Source organism: Phyllostomus hastatus, unplaced genomic scaffold (assembly GCF_019186645.2).
Source record: "Phyllostomus hastatus isolate PE091 unplaced genomic scaffold, TTU_PhHast_1.1 phas_contig_1162, whole genome shotgun sequence".
Taxonomy (NCBI): domain Eukaryota; kingdom Metazoa; phylum Chordata; class Mammalia; order Chiroptera; family Phyllostomidae; genus Phyllostomus; species Phyllostomus hastatus.
Window position 1 is genome coordinate 3,728,702 of NW_025333537.1, and position 24,686 is coordinate 3,753,387.

The 24,686-nt window shown below is 42.4% G+C and overlaps 1 protein-coding gene across 6 annotated transcripts in view; it reads left to right on the forward strand.

The window, feature by feature from the left end:
* Positions 1-4,552: 4,552 nt before the first annotated feature.
* CIT (citron rho-interacting serine/threonine kinase) overlaps positions 4,553-24,686 on the forward strand; it is a 141,605-nt gene continuing 121,471 nt past the window's right edge. For all 6 annotated transcript variants that reach the window (XM_045842962.1, XM_045842982.1, XM_045842972.1 and 3 more), the window contains exons 1-5: positions 4,553-4,601; positions 5,620-5,728; positions 9,596-9,737; positions 15,786-15,961; positions 19,471-19,572. In XM_045842962.1, the coding sequence (XP_045698918.1) occupies positions 5,633-5,728; positions 9,596-9,737; positions 15,786-15,961; positions 19,471-19,572 (516 nt within the window). In that variant the 5' untranslated portion in view covers positions 4,553-4,601; positions 5,620-5,632. The remainder of the gene's footprint in view (positions 4,602-5,619; positions 5,729-9,595; positions 9,738-15,785; positions 15,962-19,470; positions 19,573-24,686) is intronic.

Consider the following 24,686-nt stretch of genomic DNA (forward strand, 5'->3'; position numbering starts at 1 on the left):
TGGGGAGGTGTCTGTGAAGGTCTTTGGCTCAGTTTTAAATTGAGTCGTTTGTTTCCTTATCGTTGACTTTTCAGAGTTCTTTGTATATTTTGGGTAACAGCCCTTTGTCAGATGTATTGTTTGCAGGCATTGTCTTCCTGTCTGGGGCCTGTGTTTCATTTTCTTGAACACTGTAGGGATATGTTGGCATTTTTGCTAGTTGTCCTTAGAGAACATTTGAAGTGAGTCAGGTGCCTGAATTTCTCGTATTTTACACGGACTGGAGATTATAAAACACTTCTGAAATCAGTGGGCAGAAGGTTTAGAGATGTGTTTTAAAGCTTATAGCATTTTTGATGAAATGTAATTGACTGGTATGCCCAAGCATGGTAGAGTAATTATCTAGAATCAAATGGCAGGAAGGCTAATTGCCATTTAATTGAGTTTTGAAATTTCATCTTTCCTTGTTAGAAGCTTTGTTTAGGGTCAAAGAAGGAGAAAAAAACAGATGAGAAATGATTCATTCAAACTTGGGCAAAACATTGACACCAGTAGGTGTCAGAATGGAAGTTGTAACAATCAGTTAAAATTTTCATAATCTTTAAACCTGGAAAATGTATGAGTGTGCTTTCATTTCTTTTGGCTACATGAACAGACAGGTGAAGTTGTTGGGCCATAGGTTCTGTGTTGAACTTTTTGAGGAATGGCCAAACTGTTTTCCAAAGTGACTCCATCATTTTACATTCCCACCACCAACGTAGGAAGGTTCAATTTTTCCCACGTCCACACCGACACTTGGCATTGTCTGTTTTTGTTGATTGGAGCCGTCATAGTGAGTATGGGGTGTTAGCCCATTGTAGTTTTGATTTACTTTCCTAATGAATGACTCATGATGTTGAGCATCTTTTTTTTAAAGATATTTTTATCTATTTATTTTTAGAGAGGGAAGGGAGGGAGAAAGAGAGAGAGAGAGAGAAACATCAATGTGCGGTTGCTGGCGGCCATGGCCTGCAACCCAGGCATGTGCCCTGACTGGGAATCAAACTCGTGATGCTTTGTTTCTCAGCCCGCGCTCAATCCACTGAGCTACGCCAGCCAGGGTGGAGTATCTTTTAATGTGCTTTTTTTTTTTTTTTGCCATTTGCATATCTTCTTTGAAGAAATGTCTATCTGAATCTTTTGCATATTTTAAAGTTGGGTTATTTGTCTTTTTACTGTTGAGGAAAAATTCTCTGTACATTTTGGATATTAGACCCTTATCAGTTACTTGATATACAAATGTTTTCTCCCACGCTGTGGGTTGTTGGCTTCAGGTTTCACAAGGCATTTCACGTCTCTTAGCTCTTATTGTCACAATAACTAGGCATAAATTTAGACTCAAAGAGGTTAAATGATGCGAGTTTCCCAAATTTCAAGATCTTCACAAAGCTATAATTATGTGCCATTTATACTAGTGTTTACTTTATCATTTTATTGATTTACTCATTACTTTGTTCTTAAAAACCTCCTTTAGTCTTACTCCAAGTGATATAAGCTGTAAAATACCTGGTTTGACAGACTGGCTGCAGTTTTCCTGAGCACAGGGTGAAATTTTAAAAATGACTTTTCTATGTGACCTGAAAGTGTCTCTTGTACTGGTGGTGGGGACACATTTTTGAGAATAAGTAATACCGGGGATATGACCTGCTCTTAGGAAGTACTCAGCTAGTGGTAGTTATTTTTACTATTTGGAAGTTACCTGCAGTTACAATAGCTTGAGGAATTCTTTCTTGCCAAAGGGACCAGAATAGCTTTGCCTCTTTATGTCCAGAATGGGGTTAGCTTCTCAGATTCTTGTTCTGCCCTTTGGGAGGATGGAATGTACAGTTGTTAATATGCCACTAAGTCTAGTTTGAGTCTCGCAGTCCTTTCTCCTATCTCTTAAAGGTGCATTGGCTTATTTCTGCTTGTATCATTTCCCAGCTGAATGCTTTGAGAGCAATCACATTTCTTTAATTTTCAAGTTTCGGGTATTTCCTGTTGCATACCACCTGCTCTTCCTTCCTTTGGTTGCCATAGACCTCTGCAGTCCCCACCGCCATGGGAGCCCATCACTGGGTTTTACCGTTGTTTGCTTACCTCCCCATTTCCCCACCACACTCAGCTTCTCAAAAACAGGCAATGTGGGTGTCCTTTTTATTTCGGTACCCCCTGTGCTGGGCACCGTGCATTTTTTGAATAAATGAATGATTAGATGCAAGAACATCACAATGCCCTTTATTATGACTCCGTTCTGATGATTTTCCAGAATCCTCACCACAGCAATCATCATGGATTCACAGTCAACAGAGAACGGATCATTGCTTCATTGTGGGCAAGAACAAACACAAGGTCCCCTGCCAGTCTAGTTCTAATGACGGTTCATTCTGTTCGGCCGTGCTTGCCCTTTGAGTATTGGCACAGTCACTATTCCTTACTCTCTTTTCCTTCCACACTTCCTGCGCAGGGGCCGCCCTCGAAAGGAAAGCAGTAGAGTTAATGTGGTTTTTAGTTCATGTTTCTTTCTTCATTTTATTTGTTTATTCCCTGTCTTGTTTCACCAAGGATTGGCAAAGGCCAGTAACTGTGCTACTGGGCCATTAGGAGGATATTGAGGATTCAGCACAGTGCAAAAGGGTGTTAACATTGCATTCTAATTTAGGATGAGTAAGTCTCACGATTCCTTTTCATGTCGGTACCCCTGTGCTGTGCTGGGAAAGCCTTCTGTTTGTGATGCCTGGAAACTAACAATTTGCTGGACTAGAGAAATCAGCGGAAGCATTGACTAGATCCGCATTCACAGCTTTTCTGAGATTCTTCATATCAAGGCAAGAGCTGCCTACAACCCTTTTTGTGTCTCCCCTCACCTTGCCGTCCCCAAAACCTCTCAAGTCATTAGAAGCGTTTCTTATTTTTATACAGTTTTCTGGACTGGGTCAGCCCTGGCAACATGACAAAAGCAGAGGCTGGGAGAATTTGTAACCCATTCTGAGAAGCAGGTTTTGTGTAGAGCAAAGGATTTGGAGTCCATTAATCCTGGAGTTCCAAACCTAGCTCCAATACCTAAAGCTAAATGACTCAGGATTAGTCACGTGACCTCCCTCAACCTCAGTGTGTCAAGTGTGGATTACAATTCCTCCTGCTGAGGGTTATGATTCAATGAGATTCAAAGGAATAAAGTGCTTGGTAAAGGAAGGGGGTGCTTGATAAATCACAACTATCCTTATTGTCCCAGGAATGAATAACAAGTTGTGTTGGGGGGAAAAAGTATATTAAGCAAGTCTGTAACTTTGCTTTTGTACCGATGCGTGCACATGTGTGTGAGTGTGTGAGGGTGGTGACACACTTCTGGTTCTATCTGTAGGGATTAGGAGAGTACAGAAAGGACTTTAACTTTTATATACATATATAGGATATAACACACACGGTTTAATAAGTATTAAACCTCCATATTACCACCCAGCTTAAGAAACAGATCACAGCAGCACCCTGACACTTTTGCTTTCATACGGTTTTACCACCTGTAGGTACATCCCTCACTAAACACATTATCTTGTCAGTTCCTGAAATTTATGGTAATACATTACACTTTATTGTCTTGTTTCCTTCATCCAGCATTGTTTTGAGACACGTTATGTCATTGTAGTTAGCTGTAGTTTATTCTTTTTCATTGCTGTTTGAAAATAGTGCAAATAGGAAATTATCCTTTCTTCTGCTGATGGGTAACTTTCAGGGTTTTTTTTTCTCATTATGCCACTCAATACTATTTGTACATCCCTGTACATGTCTCCTGATGTATGTAATTAGGAGTTTCTCTAAGATATATGAGAGTGAGTCATAGAATGTGCGTATCTTCAACTTTAACAAACAGTGCCAACACTGTACTAATTTACAGTTCCATGTATAAATGCATGTAGCTCCTCTTCTTCGAAACTGTCGGATCCCCCCTAATCTGTATGCATATTATTTTATCTCGTTGTGGCATTATTTTCCTTATTTTGTGATTATCAGTGAGGTTGAGCACCTTATTATATGTTTGTTGGCCGTTTGGATTTCCTCCTTAGTGAAGAGCCTGTTTACATCTCTTGCCTTTTATTTTAAAATATCCTTTCAGACAGTCTCAATACCTGCACCTACTCTCTGCAGGACATTAGATCAAAGATGCTGTCACCGAGGCAGGTGGAAGTTCAGACTCAAAACATCTGCTACTTCAGCTGTAGCAGAGAACCAGTTGATTTCCCAAATTAACAAGTACTTAGACTTTAGCCAAGATCGAGAAACCAGACTAGGCAGAGGCTTGGCTCCCTTCCCCCTCGCAGCTGCCGGGAAAGCAGGGGACACCGCCCTGGCCTGGTGACTTCCCCAGGGATCTTATACACTAACCAAGGCTCTCCAAACACTGCATCCTGCTTACTGACAATTTCAAACCTCCAAGGCCCGCCCCTCCGCCTCTCCCTTTAAGGACTTTGGGGGGCGTGGCTAGTATGCAGATGTCAATCATAGGTACGGGCACTCTGATAGGTTGGACCCGCCGTTTCTGGTTCAAACGTGGCGGCGGGAAGCAGGGAACCGAGCAGAGTGCAGACCGGTGGGATCCTCTGAGCGTGAGTCTGAACGCCACCCTACACCCTATTCTCCGTCACCCCACTTCACAAGACCTCGGAAGGGCCTCCTCCACCCACCCCTATCCCGCTTTGCCTCCCGCAGGAGGGAGGGCGGTGGTCCCGCCCCCAGGGCTGCTGGTAGTTGGGAAGGTCAACTCCAGCAGGCGAGGCTCACGCCCCTCGGAGCCGAGGGGGTCTGCTGGGAGGTGCCCCGGGCAGCAGGAAATTGTTCTTTTCTGAGCCTGAGTGGGGTCCTATGGTGTTCTGCCCTGCCTCCTGTCAGCACCACCTTCATTGTGTCTAGTGGAGTCCAGCAGCAACTAACCACCTGGGTGAGCTTAATGTAGTGTCTTCATATTCCCGGAATCCATCCATCACTTGCTACTTCCGGTCTCTTGCACTGCGCTCCAGCGCCTCTGGTCCCCTTGCTATTATATTAGAGAAGGCCAGGTCCTGCCTCCGAACCTTAGCTCTGGCTTGTCCCTCAGCCTGGGGTAGTTTCTCCAGTTATCAGCAAGGCTTGCTGTTCACTCCCTTCAGGTGTTCGTTTAGATGTTACCTTCTCAGTATAGTCTACTCTGACCACACTGTTAAAAATTGCAATTGCGCTTGCGCACACGCGCACCTATGCCCCAAAGGCCCTCTCCTGAAGTTTTTTTAACCTCATAACACTTTAATCATTTCCCAACATATTATGTGGTTTGCTCAGTAACTACTAATAGCACCTACTGTGTACCACACTATATGTGTCCCCACTATGTGAGGATAGAAATCCCTGCTTTTGTGCTTACATTCTAAGGGGGGCACAAAATAAATTTGTAAGTGAGTGATTATGTCAGATAGGTGCATCACCTGTTACAGTGAATAAAAATGTGGTTTTTATTCTCCCTCACCAGACTGAGTATCCCCCGACCCGCGTGATGGCTGATCCTCACCACGCTGTCACTGATATCTTGAGGAAGGTCAGGCTCTCTGAAACCCTTTCTCCTTACATTGGCCTTCTCTTGTCTCCTTTCAGAACCATTGGGGAGATGTTGAAATTCAAGTATGGAGCACGGAATCTACCGGACGCTGGTGTTGCTGAGCCCATTGCCAGCCGGGCCTCCAGGCTGAATCTTTTTTTCCAGGTAACAGGTTGCCAGCTCTGCTTGCTGAGTTTGTTTCCTTGGAACTTTCTTGTCGCTCACCTTTGCCTTTATTATAACACTGAGACTAATATAGGAGAATCCCGTTCGGTGTTTTATATGCCCTGATAGTACTGGGTAAAAGGGGTCACTGTGCAGACAACGGTAGATAGTTAAACTTGCCCTTGAAGGAAATTTTTAAAAAATTATTTAATGCACTTTATATGTACGAACATTTGGCCTTTTACTAAAGAAAGAGGAGCAAATGAACAAAGGTCTGCTGGACTAAAATTTCTGTAGGTGTAATCCTATTTCTTTTTCATTCAAGGGATGTTTATGTTTTATATTTTTTAAAAAAGCAGTTTTGATAAATACCACACCTGTGAAACCTACATTCTTCTTAAGGCGTAGAACATTTCCATCACCCCAGAAGTATTAAAAATTAATATCATGAGATTTTATCCAAGTAGATTTCTAATTCTTTTGTTTCTGATATAGATGTAACACCATTGATGTAGAGATCCTTTTTGACTTACGTATTCACAAGTCAGGTGGAAAACAGAGCTAGTGGTGAAGATTTAGGTTTGCATTCTAGCCACAGCACTTGTTAGCTGTGTTACCTTGGGTGAGTCAACTGTCTCCTCTGAATCCGTTTGCCATTCTTTAAAAGAGAGGTTATAACACCTAATTTACAGGACAGTTGTGAGGATTAAATGAGATTATCCATGCAAAGCACTTAGCTCCTTGCCCACCTCTTGGTAGGCCCAAATAGTAATAATAGTTATAGTAACAATAAGTTTATGTTTACTTAGGATTGATTATATTCAGGAGGGTATTTATGTAGGGCATCTGTGTGATAATAAATGCTGATATGTTCTTGATGGTTTTTATTTTTATTTTTTCAGAATATTTGTGCTGGGGAATGTTCAAACAGGTCTGAATGGAGACAGATTGAAAGCTTAGGTAGTTCTTTGGGACTGTCCTCCTCTCCATTTTAAGTCCTGAGATATTCTGCTTTTTAGCCTTCTCGTTTTTTACTCCAGAACATTCCCGACTTATTACAAAATTTTTAAAGAGCTTATAATATGCTGATTACATAGTAATAACTGTGGCTTCCAGTGTGCTGGGCACAGACCAGCATGCTCCTGATTATCTTTCTTCAGCCCTGTAACAAAAGTAGGGACTGTCTTTGTTACATTCCACATTGAAGGAGACACAGATCTCGGGAGGCAAGGACTTGTCCAGGATCATGCAGCTTGTACGTGGCACAGCCAGGCTCTATTTTTAATCTGTCTTACTCCAGACACTGGTCACGCAACTGCTGGGCAACACTGCCAGTGTATGTCAGTTTATAAAATGTCTTTATAATACTAAGTGTCATAACAGTAAGGATTGTGGGTAAATCCCCAGTTCATCTTTTTTTAAATGAATTTCCTCACCCCCAGGAAAGCCATCATTTGCAAATGTAGCATATACTTAACATTTGCCTAATGTAAACAGCTGAGGGTGCTGATCTTTCTCTATAAAATGTCATTTTAATAAGGTTTTAATAGAGTGGTGATTTTGTTTTTCATTGAGGGAGTATTTATTATCACAAAGGTTCTTTCCATAAATATCCTCCTAAATGTAATCACTGCTAAGTGAACATAAATTTATTGTTACTTTAGAGTGAGTTTCAGGTTCTACTTAGTAGTACTTTTCAATGAACTCTAGGTCAGTATTTGGCAGACTTTTAGATTTTTGAGTCAGTAAAATTTCACAGATTTGCTGGGCTGACCGAGGTTTGCCAGCTTTTTATTTTGCCAAGTAAGGTATGTAAAAAACCCCAAAGAGATAATGAAAAAAACTTACTATCTTCTGGTCCTTTTATTTCATAAAAAAGAGGGTATTTTAAGAAACACCAAGAGAGAAAGGACATAATTTCAGAACAAAAGACCCTTTTAAAATTTGGGTATGTATAGTGTTATAAAAGAGTCATTATGTGGTGTTCATTTTTTCCTTATGTCATGGCAGACTTGAAAACTATTAAGAGTCACCACCGTATTTGGTAACTGCTGCTCTACTTAGTCTACACTCGTTAAAGAACAGAAGAAACAAAGAATTTTATTTTTCTGAGTTAGTTGCAGAACTGTAAAGGAACAGATACTGTGGCCAGTGCCTCACAAACCTGTCTGAGGTTTGAATTTCTTAGGGGACTTGTTAATGAAACAGATTTTAACTTACAAACTCTAAAATTCTAATTCAATAGGCTGCAGATAGTATCAGAAAAATCTGTTTCTTTGTGGTTGTTTGTTTTTAGTTTTCCAGTTCTCCAGGTGATTCAAGTGTAGTTAGTCTGTTTCTATTATCCAGTGCTGTGTAACAAACTACTCACGAAGGTTAAAGCAAGGAGGATTTATTTTTCTGATGATTCTGTGGGTTGGCTGAATTCAGCTTCTGCTCCCCCCTATAACATCAGCTGGGGTCACTCAGGGGGCCGCGTTGAGCTGGGAGCCTGGCCACGACCGGAACATCTGGGTGCTGACGGCAGGCAGGCTGGGGTGTCCCAGAGCTGTTCCACCTGTCTCTCTTCCTTATGAGATCTCTCGTTATTCGGTAAGTCTAACCCAGGGACCGTAGTTTTTTTTTTGGTGCATAATAAGTATTTTAGACTCCGTAGGCCATATGGTCTTTACTGCAACTACTCAGCCCTGCCACTGGAACACAAAAGCAGCCCTAGACCATGTGTAAATTAATGAGCGTGGCTGTATTTCAATAAAGCTTTTGTTTGTAAAAAAAGGCGGTGGGTCAGATTTGACCCATGGGCCATAGTTTGCTGAACTGTCCAGCTTGAGCTTCTCTACATGGTGGCTGGCTTTCCAAAAGAGCAAAAGTAGTGCCACATGTGCCATACTTTGTTGGTTGAAGTGTGACACATAAACAGCGCAGATTCAAGGGAGGGGAAATAGACTCCAGCTCTTGATGGGAGCAGCAGAGAGACCGCTCCACAGTCTATATGGCCTGACACGTGGGATCCATTGCTCTAGATCAGGGGTTGCAAACTCATGTCCCTGGGGACCAGGCAGGGAGTGTAAATGCATCATTTGGGCCTGGTGAAAAACTGCAGGCCAGGTCTGCAGCGAAATGCACAACTCATTCTCCATCCAGAGGGGCCTTGTTCCATAGCTGCAGCTCAAAGCACCAGGCAGGATCATGGGGCAGTGTTGCGAGACCCAGCAGTGCTTCAAGAGAAGCCCGAAATCTGCCTCTGCCCCCATTTTTTGGCAAAATATGATTTTTCAATATTGGCAGATAATTCTAATTATTTTACATACCACAGGCCAAACAAAACATGTCTGTGGGCTAGACACAGTCTGCCAGTTTGCAACTGTTGCTCTAGATCATGAATGAATTTAGCTTTAGTATAGTTATTCCCTTTGTTCCACTCTAGATTGAATTCACTGTAGTGAATTAAAGAAGCTGGAGTTGTATTAATAAACCTCTGGGTACACGTGCAGGAAGTGGCAATCACTGTTTCCTGTTCTAGAGCCATGGAGACATGTCAAGACCAGCAAGGTCCAGAATAAACGTTTCCGTGAGTCTCAGACCGTTAAGAAAGAAAGATCTTTTCCTATTAATGGCAGATACGTGAAGTTCTTCTTCCCAGGTGCTGGTGAAAGAAACCCACAGTAATGGAATCGTACAAGTGATAACTTAATGACTGTCAATTGATGTCTCTTTAAAGAACGAAGCCACAGAATTGTGCTGTTAGCGTGTGTCGTGAGCAGTTAGTCGAGCTGGTGGCTTGTAATTTACTCTGTGTGGATGGATGTTATTGATCAAAGCTTTTCATTATTGACAGTGTCTCCATCTGCTGTTTGCTGTTTTTAGGGGAAAGCACCCTTTATGACTCAACAGCAGATGTCTTCCCTTTCCCGGGAAGGGATATTAGATGCCCTCTTTGTTCTCTTTGAAGAGTGCAGTCAGCCTGCTCTGATGAAGACGAAGCACGTGAGCAACTTTGTCCGGAAGTGTAAGTCGGGAGAACTGTTTCTTGAAAACTGTCCCTCTAGAGAAAATTGGAAGGATGCCAGAGGCAGAATGGGTTAGTGGTTGCTGACAGTGGGTAAGAGTTCTGCCCTGAGACCCAGTTGCTGTTGCAAAGTCAGCTTCCACCTATTGTAGCTGGGAGACCAGGTAAGTCAGCCCTCTTGCTTGCAAGCGACTAGAAACTCAGCTCAAACTAGCTTAGGCCGGAAAGTGAATTTATGACTCACGAAACTGAGAAATTCAGGGATGGTCAAAGTTGAGGTATGGCTGGTTCCAGGGATTAGATAATGTCCTCTGGTCCGTTCCTCTACTCACTCAGGGTGGACTCTCCATTAGGCATAGTGGGCACAGTGCTTAGGTCCTACAATATTTAATTTTAACAAATTTAATGCATTTTAATTTATTTGTACTTTATTTTAAAATCATAAAGACAATATGAATATAGAAGTAATGTGTAATGGTTCTGGATTATATTCATCATTATGCCACTCTAGTCATAAAATATATAAATTTTTGAATTTCTTTTTTTCTGTAATGCAGGAAGGGGCTGTTGAAAGCAAAAGTACTTGGGGCCTAAGTCAGCCCTGCCCGCACCCTTAACTTTGCTTGACTTCCATTTGGTGGGGAAGTTGGCTGCTGGTGCCCCAGTTTCATATTCATTTTGGAAGATTTTATTTATTTTTTACTTTTATTTTATTTATTTATTTTTAGAGAGGGAAAGGAGGGAGAAAGAGAGGGAGAGAAATATCAATATGTGGTTGTCTCTCATACGCCCCCAACTGGAGACCTGGCACACAACCCAGGCATGTGCTCTGACTGGGAATTGAACAGGTGACCTTTTGGTTCGCAGGCTGGCGCTTAATCCACTGAGCCACCCCAGCCAGGGCTATTTATTTATTTTTAGAGAGAGGGGAAAGGAGGGAGAAAAAGAGGGAGAGAAAGATCAATGTGTGGTTATCTCTTGTGTGCCCCCTACTGGGGACCTGGCCCGCAACCCAGGCATGTGTCCTGCCTGGGAATTGAACCAGTGACCCTTTGGTTTGCAGGCCGGCGCCCAATCCACTGAGCCACACCAGCCAGGGCGGAGCTGGGAGTTTTGAATAGATAAAATCAATGTATGTCAAGTACAGTGACTTGAGATATTTATGTGTGAACCTTGTCTGCCCTCTGTTTCCTCATCTGCAAAACGGGGAAAGTGCATATCTGAAACGGCTGGATGAGCTAGTGCACAGACCAGGTTTATCATGTGGCCCGGTGCACAGAGACCGTCAGTGTTACCCAGCAGTGATAGTCATAAACCTCACCGACGTTTAATATATTGTGTACCTTTAACTTTCAAATGTACTTGGGGCATTTGCTCATTATTCTGAACTTGTTTAAATAAACTCCCACCTTATTTTCTTGAATATTTAAAATCTGGCATGGGGAGTGGGAGGGGAAGGGAAATTGTGTGACAGGCGAATTTACCGAGCCATCCACAGGCACCTTCATTATTAGTCTTGAGACTGCCCTCTGGTCACTTTAAGCAGCAGGTCTTCTAGGCTCATTCAGTAATCAGGGGGCTAGGCTTAGTGAAGTGTAGGTTCTGCTAATGGCATTCCCTTCCAGGGAACTGTTTCATTTTATTGAAGAGGCTTCCTGGAGAGTACAGTTGAGAGGCTATGATTGAAAAAGGATGATTGCATTAGTATGATTTTTTTCCCTTTTGACTTTCTGTTTTGGGATGTAAGCTTCGTTTCCCCATGGGGAGAAGGGTCCAACAGCTGCCATTGCCATAATTTCCTGAATCTTGTCGTAGAGATGGAGATTTTGTTTGGGACTGTCGGAGGAAATGAGACAGCGTTAAAGCCCTAAAGTGTTGCCCCTAGCGTGGGCCAAGAGAGGCAGGGAACTAGCATCTGGGAACTAGGGAAGGGATTTTTATTTCTTAATGACTATTCTACCCCTGGTGTCTGGCACATAGTAGATGCTCAGTTAATATCGGTTGACTGACTCTAATGCTAAGTAAACAAAATAAGTAAACAAAATAAGCACAGTGTCTCATAATTTGTGTAAAAAAAATAACAAGTATAATATTAAAACACACATAGAAAAGTGTTCATAACTCTCAAAGTCAGGCATTTCTTGGCGTTTTGATAGCTGAAAGTCTACCCTCTTGCATCTACATTTACCATAAGGTAAGAGTTTCTATATGCTTACAATTTTAATGCTTGTGGGCAAATTATAACTTGAACTTCTTTTTCCTAACTGCAAACATAATACAAAATTAAATATAAAAGATCAGAGAGAAAAATACCTCCAAGTCTTACTTGCCTGAGATAACCACTGTTAATAGTTTGGTGCATAGCATTGCAATTTTTTTGGTCTATAGAAAGTATTTATTATGGCAGTTTTCAAACATATCGAAGGGTAAGGAAGGTAGTATTATGAATTCCCATGTACCATTCAGTTAGCTCCAGCATCTGTCAGCCCTTTCCATGCGTGTTCTCACATTCCTCTTGTTTAATTTTGCACAAGATGGATATGTGCTAAGTTAAAAATTGAGATATAAGCATTTATTTGAGACCAATAAGAATAGTTATTTGGGAATCCCTGGTGCAGGCAAAGCCCAAACTGTGTTCCGTTTAGAAGACAAAGGCAATGAGTACTTATGAGAAAGGGAAGGGGAGCAATTACATCAATAGAAGGAAGGCTTTTTGATTGGCGCAGGTAATATAACACAGTGATACTAATTCTAAATAATGTTTTAAATTTTCGGTTCAGTAGTCATCAGTCATAATAACTGCTTTTCTTTTTCTTTGGCAAACAGTTCTTTGAGACACAAGGTTGCTTATGCACAGTCCAAGGGTTATTTTGCCCTTTGTGACTGACATTCTGAAGATCTGAGACGGGAGTGGTGCCGGGCAGTTGCTCTGGCCTGACTGCTCCAGCTCCATTCGAAAGCAGCCCAGTTTACATTATTGTTTACAAATGTGTATAATGTTTTGTCACTAGCTTTGCTCAGTTAGCAATATGTTTACTCAGCAAATATTTCTGGAACACTCGCTATGTGCCAGGTTCCCTTTTAGGTATTGATTTTATAATAGTGATCAAAACAGACCCAAAAGTTACGTGTTCTATTGGAGGTTGAGCTCTACCTCATTGTCTCAAACATGGGCCTGTTATTCTTTTATGTGGGGGACTTTCCCACTGATGAACCTTTAGGTTGTTTCTGATTATTTTTCTGTTAGAAGCGTGCTCATCACATTTTCATATGTATCTTTTCTGAGCACATGTGCCAGTGTTTCTGTGAAGCGCGAGTCGTAGAAGTTGAAATGTTGGATTACTGAGTCTTAAAAAGGAAGCATTGGATTCAGCAGTGTTGGCTTTTGCCCTCTGAGTGCAAACGTGTATCTGACAAGGTCATTCTTTGAGTGCTTTTCATTCCAGTGCTTTGGGTCTTTATCTCAACCTCAGTGGGCTCTTAAATGCTATAACCTTGTGCAGGGATGAAGGGTGATGTGGTTTTGGAGTCACAGAAGCTGCCGATTTAGAGAGAAATTGTAAAGGTGCTTTTTTTTTTTCATAGTTATGGACTTGAGTTTAGGATCTCACCTGTTGACCTGAATAACCCAAAGCATCTGGAAAAAGACAGTGAGATTTGGAACGGTTTCTCAGAGTTCTGAGACTACCATGATCGCTTTGCCTGTAAGCAATTCGTCTACTTGTGTGATTGAGATATCTGGTGGTTGGCAGTGACAGACCCAAAGCTAATAAGTTGGACAAATGCTGTGAGCAAATTGGGGGCCCAAGGCCTAACAGAGAATCAAGAGAAATTAGCCTCGTGTGGGAGCAATAATAAAATCAGGTTCCACCCAGGGAGTTCCAGGCCAGCATGTTTGCAGAATTACAATTCAGAACTCAAATGCTTGATCTGAAAGGGACTTGGAAAGGGACAGGGAAGAAAGATGGGGCTTGGCGCTGCGATGTCAGGTTAACAGGAAAATACTGTTCAGCTTTCAGTTTTGCTTCTGCATGGAATTCTCTGTGTGGGTGCTCTAGATTTGGTTTTTACAGTGGTCATGATGAATTCATGGGGATCTACCCACCACTCTTGCCTGGTTCCCCAAGTGACCGAAGGAAGGTGTTTGCAGGATGACTGGCTAACGTGAGAGGTGGGTCTGTGGGCGGAAAGGCACTCAGTGTAACAGAGCTCGTCATCTGTGCCTTTGATCCAAATGAATGGAATTCTACCCGTGAGACAAGGAAGGGGGTGTGTGATAACAATTACAGTTGCATTGGCTAATTCATCAATATGCCACTGTATGACTGTGGGTGTGAAATGGCTCTTCCCTTTGTTGGACTCAGTCCCTGTCATTGTCTGAACAACTTGCTGAGTTGAATGTAACTCAGGAAATGTAGCTTCCGACTTTATCTGGTGGCCAACCTGTGGAAATGGTCCTTTTCAGTGCCTGGAGGACTCCAGAGTAACTTTGGGATTGCAAGACAGCCTCTCGGTCTTCAAGGCACCTTTCTGAGGGATTCTCCAGGGTAATTTTGGTCATATACTCTTGTCTTCTTTTGGAGTGTAACCCCTGTATACGGTGCAGTTTCCCCATAACGTGCAGAACTGAATTAATTTTTCAGTCAGTTACAGCTGCTCCCCTCCATCATTGATGGTCATTAGAGTTGTTGCATAGTGATGCTCTAGCCTAGTGTTCTTAGAGTGTTAAAAAGTTTGGTTCCAAATCTGTCGTCCATTCATTTAGACCACACTTCATACATTGAAGATCTCCAACTGAACGTGTCTCTCCCAAATTAACGTGCCGAGGCTCTGACCCTCCGTGGGATGGTATTTGGAGGTGGGGCCTTTGGGAGGTACTTGGATTTACATGAGATCATGAGGATGGGGCTTCCAAGATGGGATTAGTGTCCTTACAAGAACAGGAAGAGAGACCAGAGCTCCCTTTCTTCTCTTTACCATGCGAGGACACCATGAAAAGGTAGCCAGCCATGTGTAAGCCCGGACGTAGGCCCTTCCTGGGAACTGAATCTGCTAGCCTCTTGATCTTGGATTTCCCAGCCTTCAGCATGATGAGAAATAAATGCCTGTAGTTTAATCACCTCATCTATGGTGCTGTCGCAGCCCAAGCAAACCAAGACACCGATGGAAAGATTGCACTAGCACGGGGGGATGCAGGGGGAGGTGGAGGACGGTGTAGAGGGATACACGGTACTGGACGGAGACTGAGTACTTGGGGTGGTGCACTCACAGAACAGTGTACAGATGATGTGTTGTAGAATTGTGCACCTGAAACCTGAATGATTTTGTTAGCCAGTGTCACTCCAATACATTTAATTAAAAAAGAGATTGCACTAGGAGAATAAATGAGACTGTATGCTAAGAAAAAGACAGCTGCAAACCCTTCCAGATCCATGACATGTCAACTCTGCAGAGCGAATGTCAGCCTCCGCTTGGTTCCTTGGGCTGAGGGTTTCTTCGTTTTTGTGTTACTTTTTTTTTTTTTTTTTTTTTGGCAGCCCTGCCACGTGTTAAGGCAAGGAAGGCATTACTATTACTGACAATGCAGGGGAGATAAAATGGGCTACTGAGAGAAAACTGAGCAGAGCACGTGTGGTCAGAGTGGAATGATCTGGAAACCAGCTCCAACATTGAGGTTGGGATCGTGTTGCTTATGTCCCATTGTGAACTGGCCTAAGTGAGGACAAGCATCTTTGACCACACTGCCCTGCAGCCTTCCGAGATGAGGAAGAGAAGCATGATTTGTATTCTGCTATTTTCTAAGTCTACAGGATGCAAATTATAGCTGCCATGGAAACTGTGCTTTGGAATTTCGGAAGCCCTTAATTTGAACATATAAAAACACTTTTGTGCCGATTTTATAATTATTCGTGATGATTAGAAAGTGACTAAATGTCTTTTGACAGTGAGGGAAGACATAAGAACACTTTTTCTTTTTTTGGCTTTCATAAAGATTCAGATATCGAAGGCTCTTTATTTACCTGGGAGTAATTCTTCCATGATTTGCAGATTCCGACACCATCGCTGAGTTGCAGGAGCTCCAGCCTTCTGCAAAGGACTTTGAAGTCAGAAGCCTGGTAGGTTGTGGACACTTTGCTGAAGTGCATGTGGTAAGAGAGAAAGCCACCGGGGACGTCTATGCAATGAAAGTCATGAAGAAGAAGGCCTTGTTGGCCCAGGAGCAGGTAGGAGCATTCTAGCATCGCGCCCTTTCTCTCTCGGTACTACCCTGTTCACTGCAGAGACAGTTTGCTGAATTGACATCTGGGATCAAACCCATTTTCCTCTGTGACTCTGTAGTTAGTTATGGTGGCATGGGCAGAAAGGTCTCTCACGTCCTTAGCTCTTTTTCTTGAACTGATACTGACTCATTTTGAAGGCTAACAAGCTCCCTTTGATTTCTTTATCCTGTTTTTATATATAGTTGTGTTTTATTCAGAACCAACTTGGCCTTTTAATTAATGAGTTTAAGATCTTTTGTGACTATCAGCTGGGGGTTTAGGGATATGCATATTGTGGGGTGAGTCAGCGTTTTCTTTTGTACACATTTTATATGTTTGTGCTATGGGCATGGATATTTGATTTTAAAACAGGTCTTTGAAGAAATTAAATAGGATTGTGCACCTGAAACCTGTATAATTTTGTTAACCAGTGTCACCCCAATAAATTTCAGTAAAAAAGAAAAAAAAAGAAACTAAATAAAATTCTTATGTGGCTAGGGAGTTGCTTATTTGAGAACGAGTAGGAAGTTATCTTTAAGGTTGCAGTATTTTTCTTTCTTTTAAATGAGACTGATGCTTCAGACATATTGATTCATTTGCTGTGTTTCTAGAGAGACGGCCATAAGCCTTGGAGTTCAGAGAGTAATTTATTAGTTACAGGCATTCTAGTACACATTCACGTGTCTGATAATGTACCTGGCTCCGTGGGAAGCCTGCACAAGGAATTGTAGCTCCATGGCTGTTACTTTCAGGGTTTAAAAACAACCTTGGAGCCCTGCCTGGGTAGCTCAGTTGATGAGAGTGTGGTCCCGATACACCAAGGTTGGGGGTTTGATCTCCGGTTGGGGCACATACAAGAATCAACCAATGAATGCATGAATAAGTGGAACAATAAATTGATGTCTCTCTACTCTCCCTCACTCTCCTCTCTCTTTTCCCCCCTCTCTAAGATCAATTTAAAAACAAACTTGGAAAGCAGAGGAAAAAGGCAAGTATATAAAGCGAGGTGCTTACCAGATAAAACAGCTAAAGCATCACAGGAGCAGTTAGCAACTTCTCAAATGATGGAGTGAGGAGAGATGCGGGTGAGCCATGGACAGGGAGAGTTCTACACTGCCGTAGGTTCTAGGCGGAGAGTAGTGACGAGAATGTGCTGGATGTGGCGTGTGTGACATTCTGGAGGTTTGAGTGCTAGAATGCTATATGCATATGTGTGTGTGTGTTTTTGTTTTTTTTTTTCTTTTTAGTGACTTAGAATAGACTAATAGACTGGAGAATAGACTGGGGAATGGAAGAAATGAGGACATTTGGGTGGGATGTGGGTAATTGGTAGGAAATCTCAAGAACCTTTTTTTATTGTGACAAAATATACATAACACAAATTTATCATTTTAACTATTTTTAAGATACTATTATTAGTATTAGTGCATTCACAATGTTGTGTAACCACAATCTGTTTGTAGAACTTCTACATCGTCCCAAACAGAAACTCCTTACCTGTTCAATGGTAACTTATCGTTCTCCCCCCAGGACCAGTTTTTGGAATGGCAGTTTAACTTGTGAGGTTGTTGTGGGTCGTTCAGGCTTTTGGAAGGAGGAGGTTGGGATCAGAGTCTGAGGACTTCAGTGACCCCCGTGGGGCCTCCAACACAGAGGCAGCGGAGGGCAGGAAGCTGCTTGTTAGAGTCCGAGAGGGATGTAGCCGGTACGTGGGAATGCAGTGTGGGCAACTACACAGAAAGGAAAAACGGCAGGATGTGGCAGGCCCCGTGGAAGAGAGGTGTGGAAGATGCTCACTCAACCTCCCAACACCCATGCACCATCTATCATCTGGAAACACTTACCGAGCACCTGCTGTGTTTGGAATGTTTCTGGGTCCTTAAGAAGAGGCATTAGATGTAGCCCTGACCTTGTGATGTTTCCATTTTAGATGGGAAACTGTGCATGTGAAAATAAAGTAATTCCACTTACCACACTGCAGAATCAAATAGGTATGCCTTCTTCCTGGTGAATGACTCAAGATGATCCCTGGTGAGGTATGGGCTGGAGAGTTTTTATTTATTTCTTTATTACAGAGAGAGAGAGAGAAGAGAGAGAGAGATAAAGAGCGAGAAATATCAGTTTGCTGTTCCACTTATTCATGCATTCATTGGTCAGTTCTCGTATGTGCCCTGACCAGGGATTAAACCTGCAACTTTGGTGTGTTGGGACCAACCAAGCTACCCAGTCCAGGCCTGTTATTTAGCATATATTTTCACACTCAAATTGCTTCCCAGTTTGCTAATGAGACTCTCTTCAGGTTGGATTTTTGTCTTTTTACCATATTTCCATCTTTGAGCACTGCTTGCTTTCTGGCACAAGATTTTCAGGGTCTTACACTTTTACTTTCCTTGCTCCAGCCCTGCAACTAGTCCTTTTGTTGTAAAATTATATTTAGAGGCCAAGATCTGGGTGCTAGTGTTCTCACTGGTGTTGGGGCATCACTGTTCCCAGGCCCTTGTCTGTGGACAGAGCTAGGAAACGCAGGTACAGGTGTATATAATATACCTCCCCCCGCCACACATTTACATCTCTGTTTCTGTATCTCTGTATATTGAAAACCATGTGTTCACGCCAATACCAACTTCACAGGGTTCGTGCTAAATTTCACCCTTTCCATGTTTGTGACTCTCTTCTCTGACACATTTAAAAAAAATTTTTTTTAAGATTTTATTTATTTATTTATTTTTTAGAGAGGGAAGGGAGGGAGAAAGAGAGAGAGAGAGAAACAGCAATGTGTGGTTGCTGGGGGCCATGGCCTGCAACCCAGGCCTGTGCCCTGACTGGGAATCGAACCTGCGACACTTTGGCTCGCAGTCCGCGCTCAATTCACTGGGCTACGCCAGCCAGGGCCTATCCTTAGCATTTTAAATTATTTTGCACATATGTGTGCATCTAATCTATTGTCTTTGGTGCTGCCCCCTCCCTTTGGTGCGTTCAGGTGCTCTGTCCCAGGCCGTCCCTACATGGGGTTCCCTTTTCACCCCTGTGGGCTGTTGATACCATAGGGTGGACTGCCCCCACACGCGTGCAGCCGTCCTCACCCTACGTGGGCTTGGCACCCTGTTCTGGGCCACCCTGGCTCTCTCCCTATCGCCTGTCCTAGATGCTGACCTTAATCTGCTTTACCTAATGGCTTTAGGACTGAATTATTGAGGAGGGGAAGGTGAAGAGAAACAGAAAGATGCTTAGAGGTAGAGTGAGTTGACTTTAAAGAAAAATGGTAAGTAATTGGGCAGATAATATACAGATCTGGCAAAAAATGTGAGCAAAGTAGGTGAATGGATGAGAATTGTGGAATGCTAGGCTAAGTGGTTTTTTTTCTTTTTAACTAGAGACATCAGTTCAGGCTTAAAGAGAGAGGAAAGGGCACTTCCCCCTCCTTTACATTTACTTCATGTTATAATTGTCTAAAAGGTTTCTTTTTCCTCAAGGTTTCCTTTTTTGAGGAAGAACGGAACATATTATCTCGAAGCGTAAGTCCTTGGATCCCCCAATTACAGTATGCCTTTCAGGACAAAAATAACCTTTATCTGGTGAGTCTTTACATTTCTTTCTTTGGAATTAGTCCAGTGCTCTGATACTCAGGTATCACAGCCGTGGCATTGAATGTGGTTCTTGCTCTGGTGGCGCATGAGGTGGCTCTCATTCATTCAGTGGCTTTCCTGCCTGCCAGCTGCCTTCCTGTTCTCCTTATCCTATGAGCTAGCCCACTTAGAAGCAGCCCTATTAATTGTTGGGTATTATAGCTATGACTTAAAGGATAATAATGAGAAATCATTTATTTGGGAATAGTCTAATTGCACCTTTAATAGAATCTTGCTTTAAATTTCTAAATTGAAGTATAATTGACATATAATATTATATTTCAGATGTATAATAAAATTTTTTGATATTTGCATAGATTGTGAAAGATCACCACAATAAGTCAGTAAGTCTAGTTAATATCATTAAAATTTTTAATTTTTAAAAGTTGGGATAATTCATGGTTATTAAAAAAAAGCAATTACTGAAGAACTGTATGAAATAAAGGGAAAAATATTCTGTCTTCCTAATTTATTTCCCTAGTAAAACAAATGTTAATGGAATGTTAATGGGTATGTGTGTTCTTTCTGATGCTTAACTATGCCTGATGGAAAAAGTATTTCTGTCTATATTTATAGAACATATATAGTTTATTTTACGAAAATGGTATATTACTCTCTGCTCTGCTCTTCAGCTTGTTTTTTGCCTTCTAACGGTTTGTCCTGGATATCTCTCCACGTCAGTACGTACAGGTCAGCCTCATTCTTTTGAATGGTCCTATAGGTATTCTGATGCACATGTAACATAACGTGTAGAAATTCATTTTGGGACCTTGGTTAGGTTCTCGGGGGTTAGATTCCTAAAGTACAAAACAAACAAAATTAACAAAACGTGTCCTAGAAACAATTGTTGTCCCTGATTCAGCCCTTAAAGCGAGACAATATAAACTTTACAGAGGCTTATGTAAGGAAGAGATGGACTCCTATTTATTTTGAAATTTCACCAGACATATGTGGGGGGACTCTCCTGCCTTTATTTCTGACCTGGAATGGACGGTTTATTTGCTTTGGTTTTATATTGGTTGAGAACCTGTGCTGGTAGAGAAATTTCTCCCGAGTCCACCCAGCCTTCTAGGCAAAGACATTCCCGTAGAAATATGTTGGGAGACTGGCCTTGCACCAACCACACCTGTGGTGTTTACAGTCTGAAGCTTCCTTTCCTTGAATATTGTCCGGGAAGCTTTTCTTCCTTGAGACTTGGGGCATGGAGCCCTGACCTTCACAAGTGACCTCGGTGTGTTTTCAGTTTTCACTGATATTCTAGGGTATTTGCTGCTAATGCGACATTCGCCTTGTGGCGTCTGCATCTTCCCGAGTTCCTTATGTTCGGGTTTATTAACAGGCTTCTTAATTAGTCCTCAGGAAAGAAATTCCCTAGACACTGCAGAGGTTGGTGTGTTTGTTATTGTTGTTTAAGATATTTTAATTAGAACTCTGCCAATGATTTCGAAGACCAGCTTGTGAGGATAAGCTTTGTTTTCAAGGCCATACAGGTAGTGCTGCAGCTAGGACGGGCTCCGATTTTTGGCAAAAGTTTGGAGTCCACAGTTTTCTGGTTTGCTTTGTCCTGCTTTGTAAGTTCACATTGCTTTTCCTCTGGGTTGAAGAGCTCACTTTCTTGATATCCAGTCCCACACAGCTTCTTCTTTAAAAGTACACATCGTTGAGGTACTCTGGAACTGTCCATTGTCAAGGTCAGTTTTGGTAGTGGTGATGACAAGTTCTAGGAGTGATACTCACGGGTAGTTTTCTTTTTGTGTTGCCTATAGTGGTTTTGGTTTTTGTTTTTTTTTTGTGGCTCAACAGTTGTCAAAGCACATCTTCAGGAGGGGAATATTTGGGCATTTTGAGAATTTAAAACTCTTTCGTTGTCACCATTTTCATCCCTGCCAATTGGCTTCGTCACAGTGGTAAGGACCCTCCCTTTTTAAAATGGAATTTGTTGGGGTGACATTGGTTAATAAAGTTACATAGGTTTCAGGTGCACGATCCTATAAATGCATCATCTGTATGTTGTGTGCTCACCACCCCAGGTCAAGTCTCCTTCCATCACCACTTATCCCTTCTTTACTCTCCCTTTCCCCACCCTCCTGTCCCTCTGGTAGTCACCATACCGTTGTCTGTGTCTATGAGGGCTTTCTGTTTGTTTGTTTTTTGCTTATCCCTTTGTTTTTAATTGTGGATTTAACTGGTGTGGACTTCTGCTTGGAGTTTCTTCCTGAAATATCTCACAGATTGGGAATATCTGCCATTCTTCTGGTAGGATAGCTCCTGGCTGCAAGGGGCTTCCCTTTTTCGGTCTTTTAGCTGTGGGCCTTCTCTTTGGATTTTGTCAGGTTATCTACCCGCCATCTTGCAAGATAGATGTGATTTCAAAACAGCTGCCTTCTGGAGTTCTAGTGGCCTCAGCACATTGGTACCTGGCTGCAATGACATTGTTGTGCCCTTTAGTAGCTCAATTGGGTGTCACTGATGGGATCTCGTAATTATCTCCTTGTCTGCATTGTTTTCTCAAGTGCTTTGGTACTTGGAAGTAAAATGCTTGCTAAGGGTGCAGTTTCCATATAAAAATCCAAACTTAGCATAGGAATTAAGATGTGATTACAGATCCACCGCCCTTTATCTGCAATTCTGATATACCCAGAATAACCTCAAGTTCTTTTGTTACTTATTTGGCAGCAAATCCTAACTTGATCTCTAGCCCAACCCGACCTAAACTCTCTTATTAATTTCCTGTAGTGCGACTGTTCATCCATTTTGCTGCAAAATTATGAATGTATTTTATTACAGTGTAGTGTCTCAGGACTTACCCTGGGGTGTTACATGATATAAAGTATGTGCACCGTTTTACCTTTCTGAAATCTGAACATTTCTGAATCTGGAAACGCATTCTGCCGCAAGATCAGGGGGCCGTAGATCTGTTTTGGCATTGTACGGTACTGAGATTCCTTTGTGCCTGTTGACCACTTACAGATCATCAGACCTTTGAGGTTTGGGGAAACATGCACATCACAGTTTGCTGCCAGTTGAACATTAACTGGTAATGCACATGCAGTTTAATGAGGATACATTTTATATTAATGAAAAATTTATCGGATTCCTCCTCTGATATGTTTCTCAAAGCTGGCTGAATTCTCCAGCCCTGCTTGTGTGAGTTCAGGCCGCCATCTTTCGTGTGCATTGCTGCAGTAACCTCAGTGTTCTCCCTGCCATCTGTCTTGCCCTTCCCCCACGTCTTCTACACAGTGCAGAAGTCATCCTGCTGTTAAAATCCTTCAAGACTCCTTGCTGCCCTGTGGGTGGAGGCCAGCCAGACCCTTTCATGTGGTTCACACGACCTTTTGTTGAATGTGCCTTTCGCCTATTGCTTACCATTTCTCTCCTTTCACTTCACATTTAGCCCCAAACTTCCTTTGGTTCTTTGAGCTTGCCTCTGACCTTTCTCTAGGCTGTTCCCTCTTGTTTCTCTGGCTTGCTCTGATTTCAACATCTGGGCTTGGACCAGATGTCACTTCTTTTAGAAACTCTTCCAGGACCCTCTGCTGGACTCATAGCACCCTGCACTTCCTCTTCCTGAGTGGGTGTTGGTCTCCATCACTAGGCCGTTCCCTCCGTGATGGGAGGGGTTGTGTTTCCTTTGCTTCCAACAGAGCTTCCCCAAGTAAATTCTTCAGAAATATTTTTGGACAAATACATGATTGATTTCACAGGACTTTGGTTTACATCTTGTGCTATGGAAATCGTATGTTAGCAGTGTGAGTTTCGTTCTCTCAAGTATGTGATTCAAGATAGACACAGTGTGATTCTTAAAACCTGAAGTGCAATGCAAGGAAATGGAACTCGAGTCCTTCAGAATTTTGATGGTTAAAAATTTCTCATTTGTAGTTACGTGCTAATGAATGTGGCTTACCATTTTCTGGTATACAGAAAATTGTAGCAAGTCCGTCGTAACGTCTGGTTCCATATAACAAGGCTAGTCCTGCATTCTGGCAGGTGGCCCATGGAAACGGCGCTTTTAAATCTGGCTCATGATGAAATCTGCTCAATTCTGTGTAACAGATGCCTTCATCAGCGTCCTCCACAAAGGAACTGATCTTTACAAAGGAAACATTGTTTTGCAACTCACCACTTGTAACATCTTTATATCTAAATTCTTTGTGAAATTCTTAAATCTTACGGGCTGTGTATGGATGTTTTTCATGCCGCGGATCTCCTCAGGCTCCTCTAGCTCTAAGCCCATTGTTGACCTGTGACTCTTCTTTCTTGTGCGGCCTGACATCAGCTTCCCTCTGTTGATTCCCAGTGTGTCTTTCCCCAGTCGCACATAGGGGTGTATTAGTTATGGTATAGGCTAAGCTCCTGTAATGAAAAGACCCCAAAATACAGTCCATACAGGTGGAGCAGCTCTGGTATATATAATAATTCAGGCACCCAGTTTCCTTCCATCTTGCGGCTACCTCTATCCCTTAAGGTGTTGTATTCTTTGATGTGCTTGAACTTGAGCCATTTCATACCTTCATTCCCCCTGACTGGTGGGAGAAAAGAGCAGGAAGGCAGAGTAAGCACATTTCTTTTACATCAATGATATGGAAGAGGGACAAATCATTTCCTCCAACATTTTGCTGACCAGAACTTCATCACATGACAACGCATCTGTACTGTCAGGCTGCGTGGCCTATATCCAGCTAGAATTCTTACTACTATGGAAGAAGGGAAAAATGGATTTGGGGACACATTATGTAGTCTGCCACAGGGATTAAAACAGAGTGGGTCGGAAGCCACGCTCCCTACATCCACCTCCCATACATTCATTACATTCGTTCATTACGTTACGTTGTAGCCTCCAAAACCACTTGTAATGTGACCCTGTTTCCACTGTCTTGCTTGGAGTTAGTTCTTTATATTTCCTGTCTCACTTTTAACAGTGCAGCCGTGCAATGTTGTGCATGGTGTAGCATCTCCTTTCTCTGTGGGAGCAATTTAGAGGTGGGCTCTTTCTAGGCAGTGACCCTGTGACCTGTATGAGCACCAGCCCGTGCTGTTGTTAGGAGTCTGGAGAGAGTTAA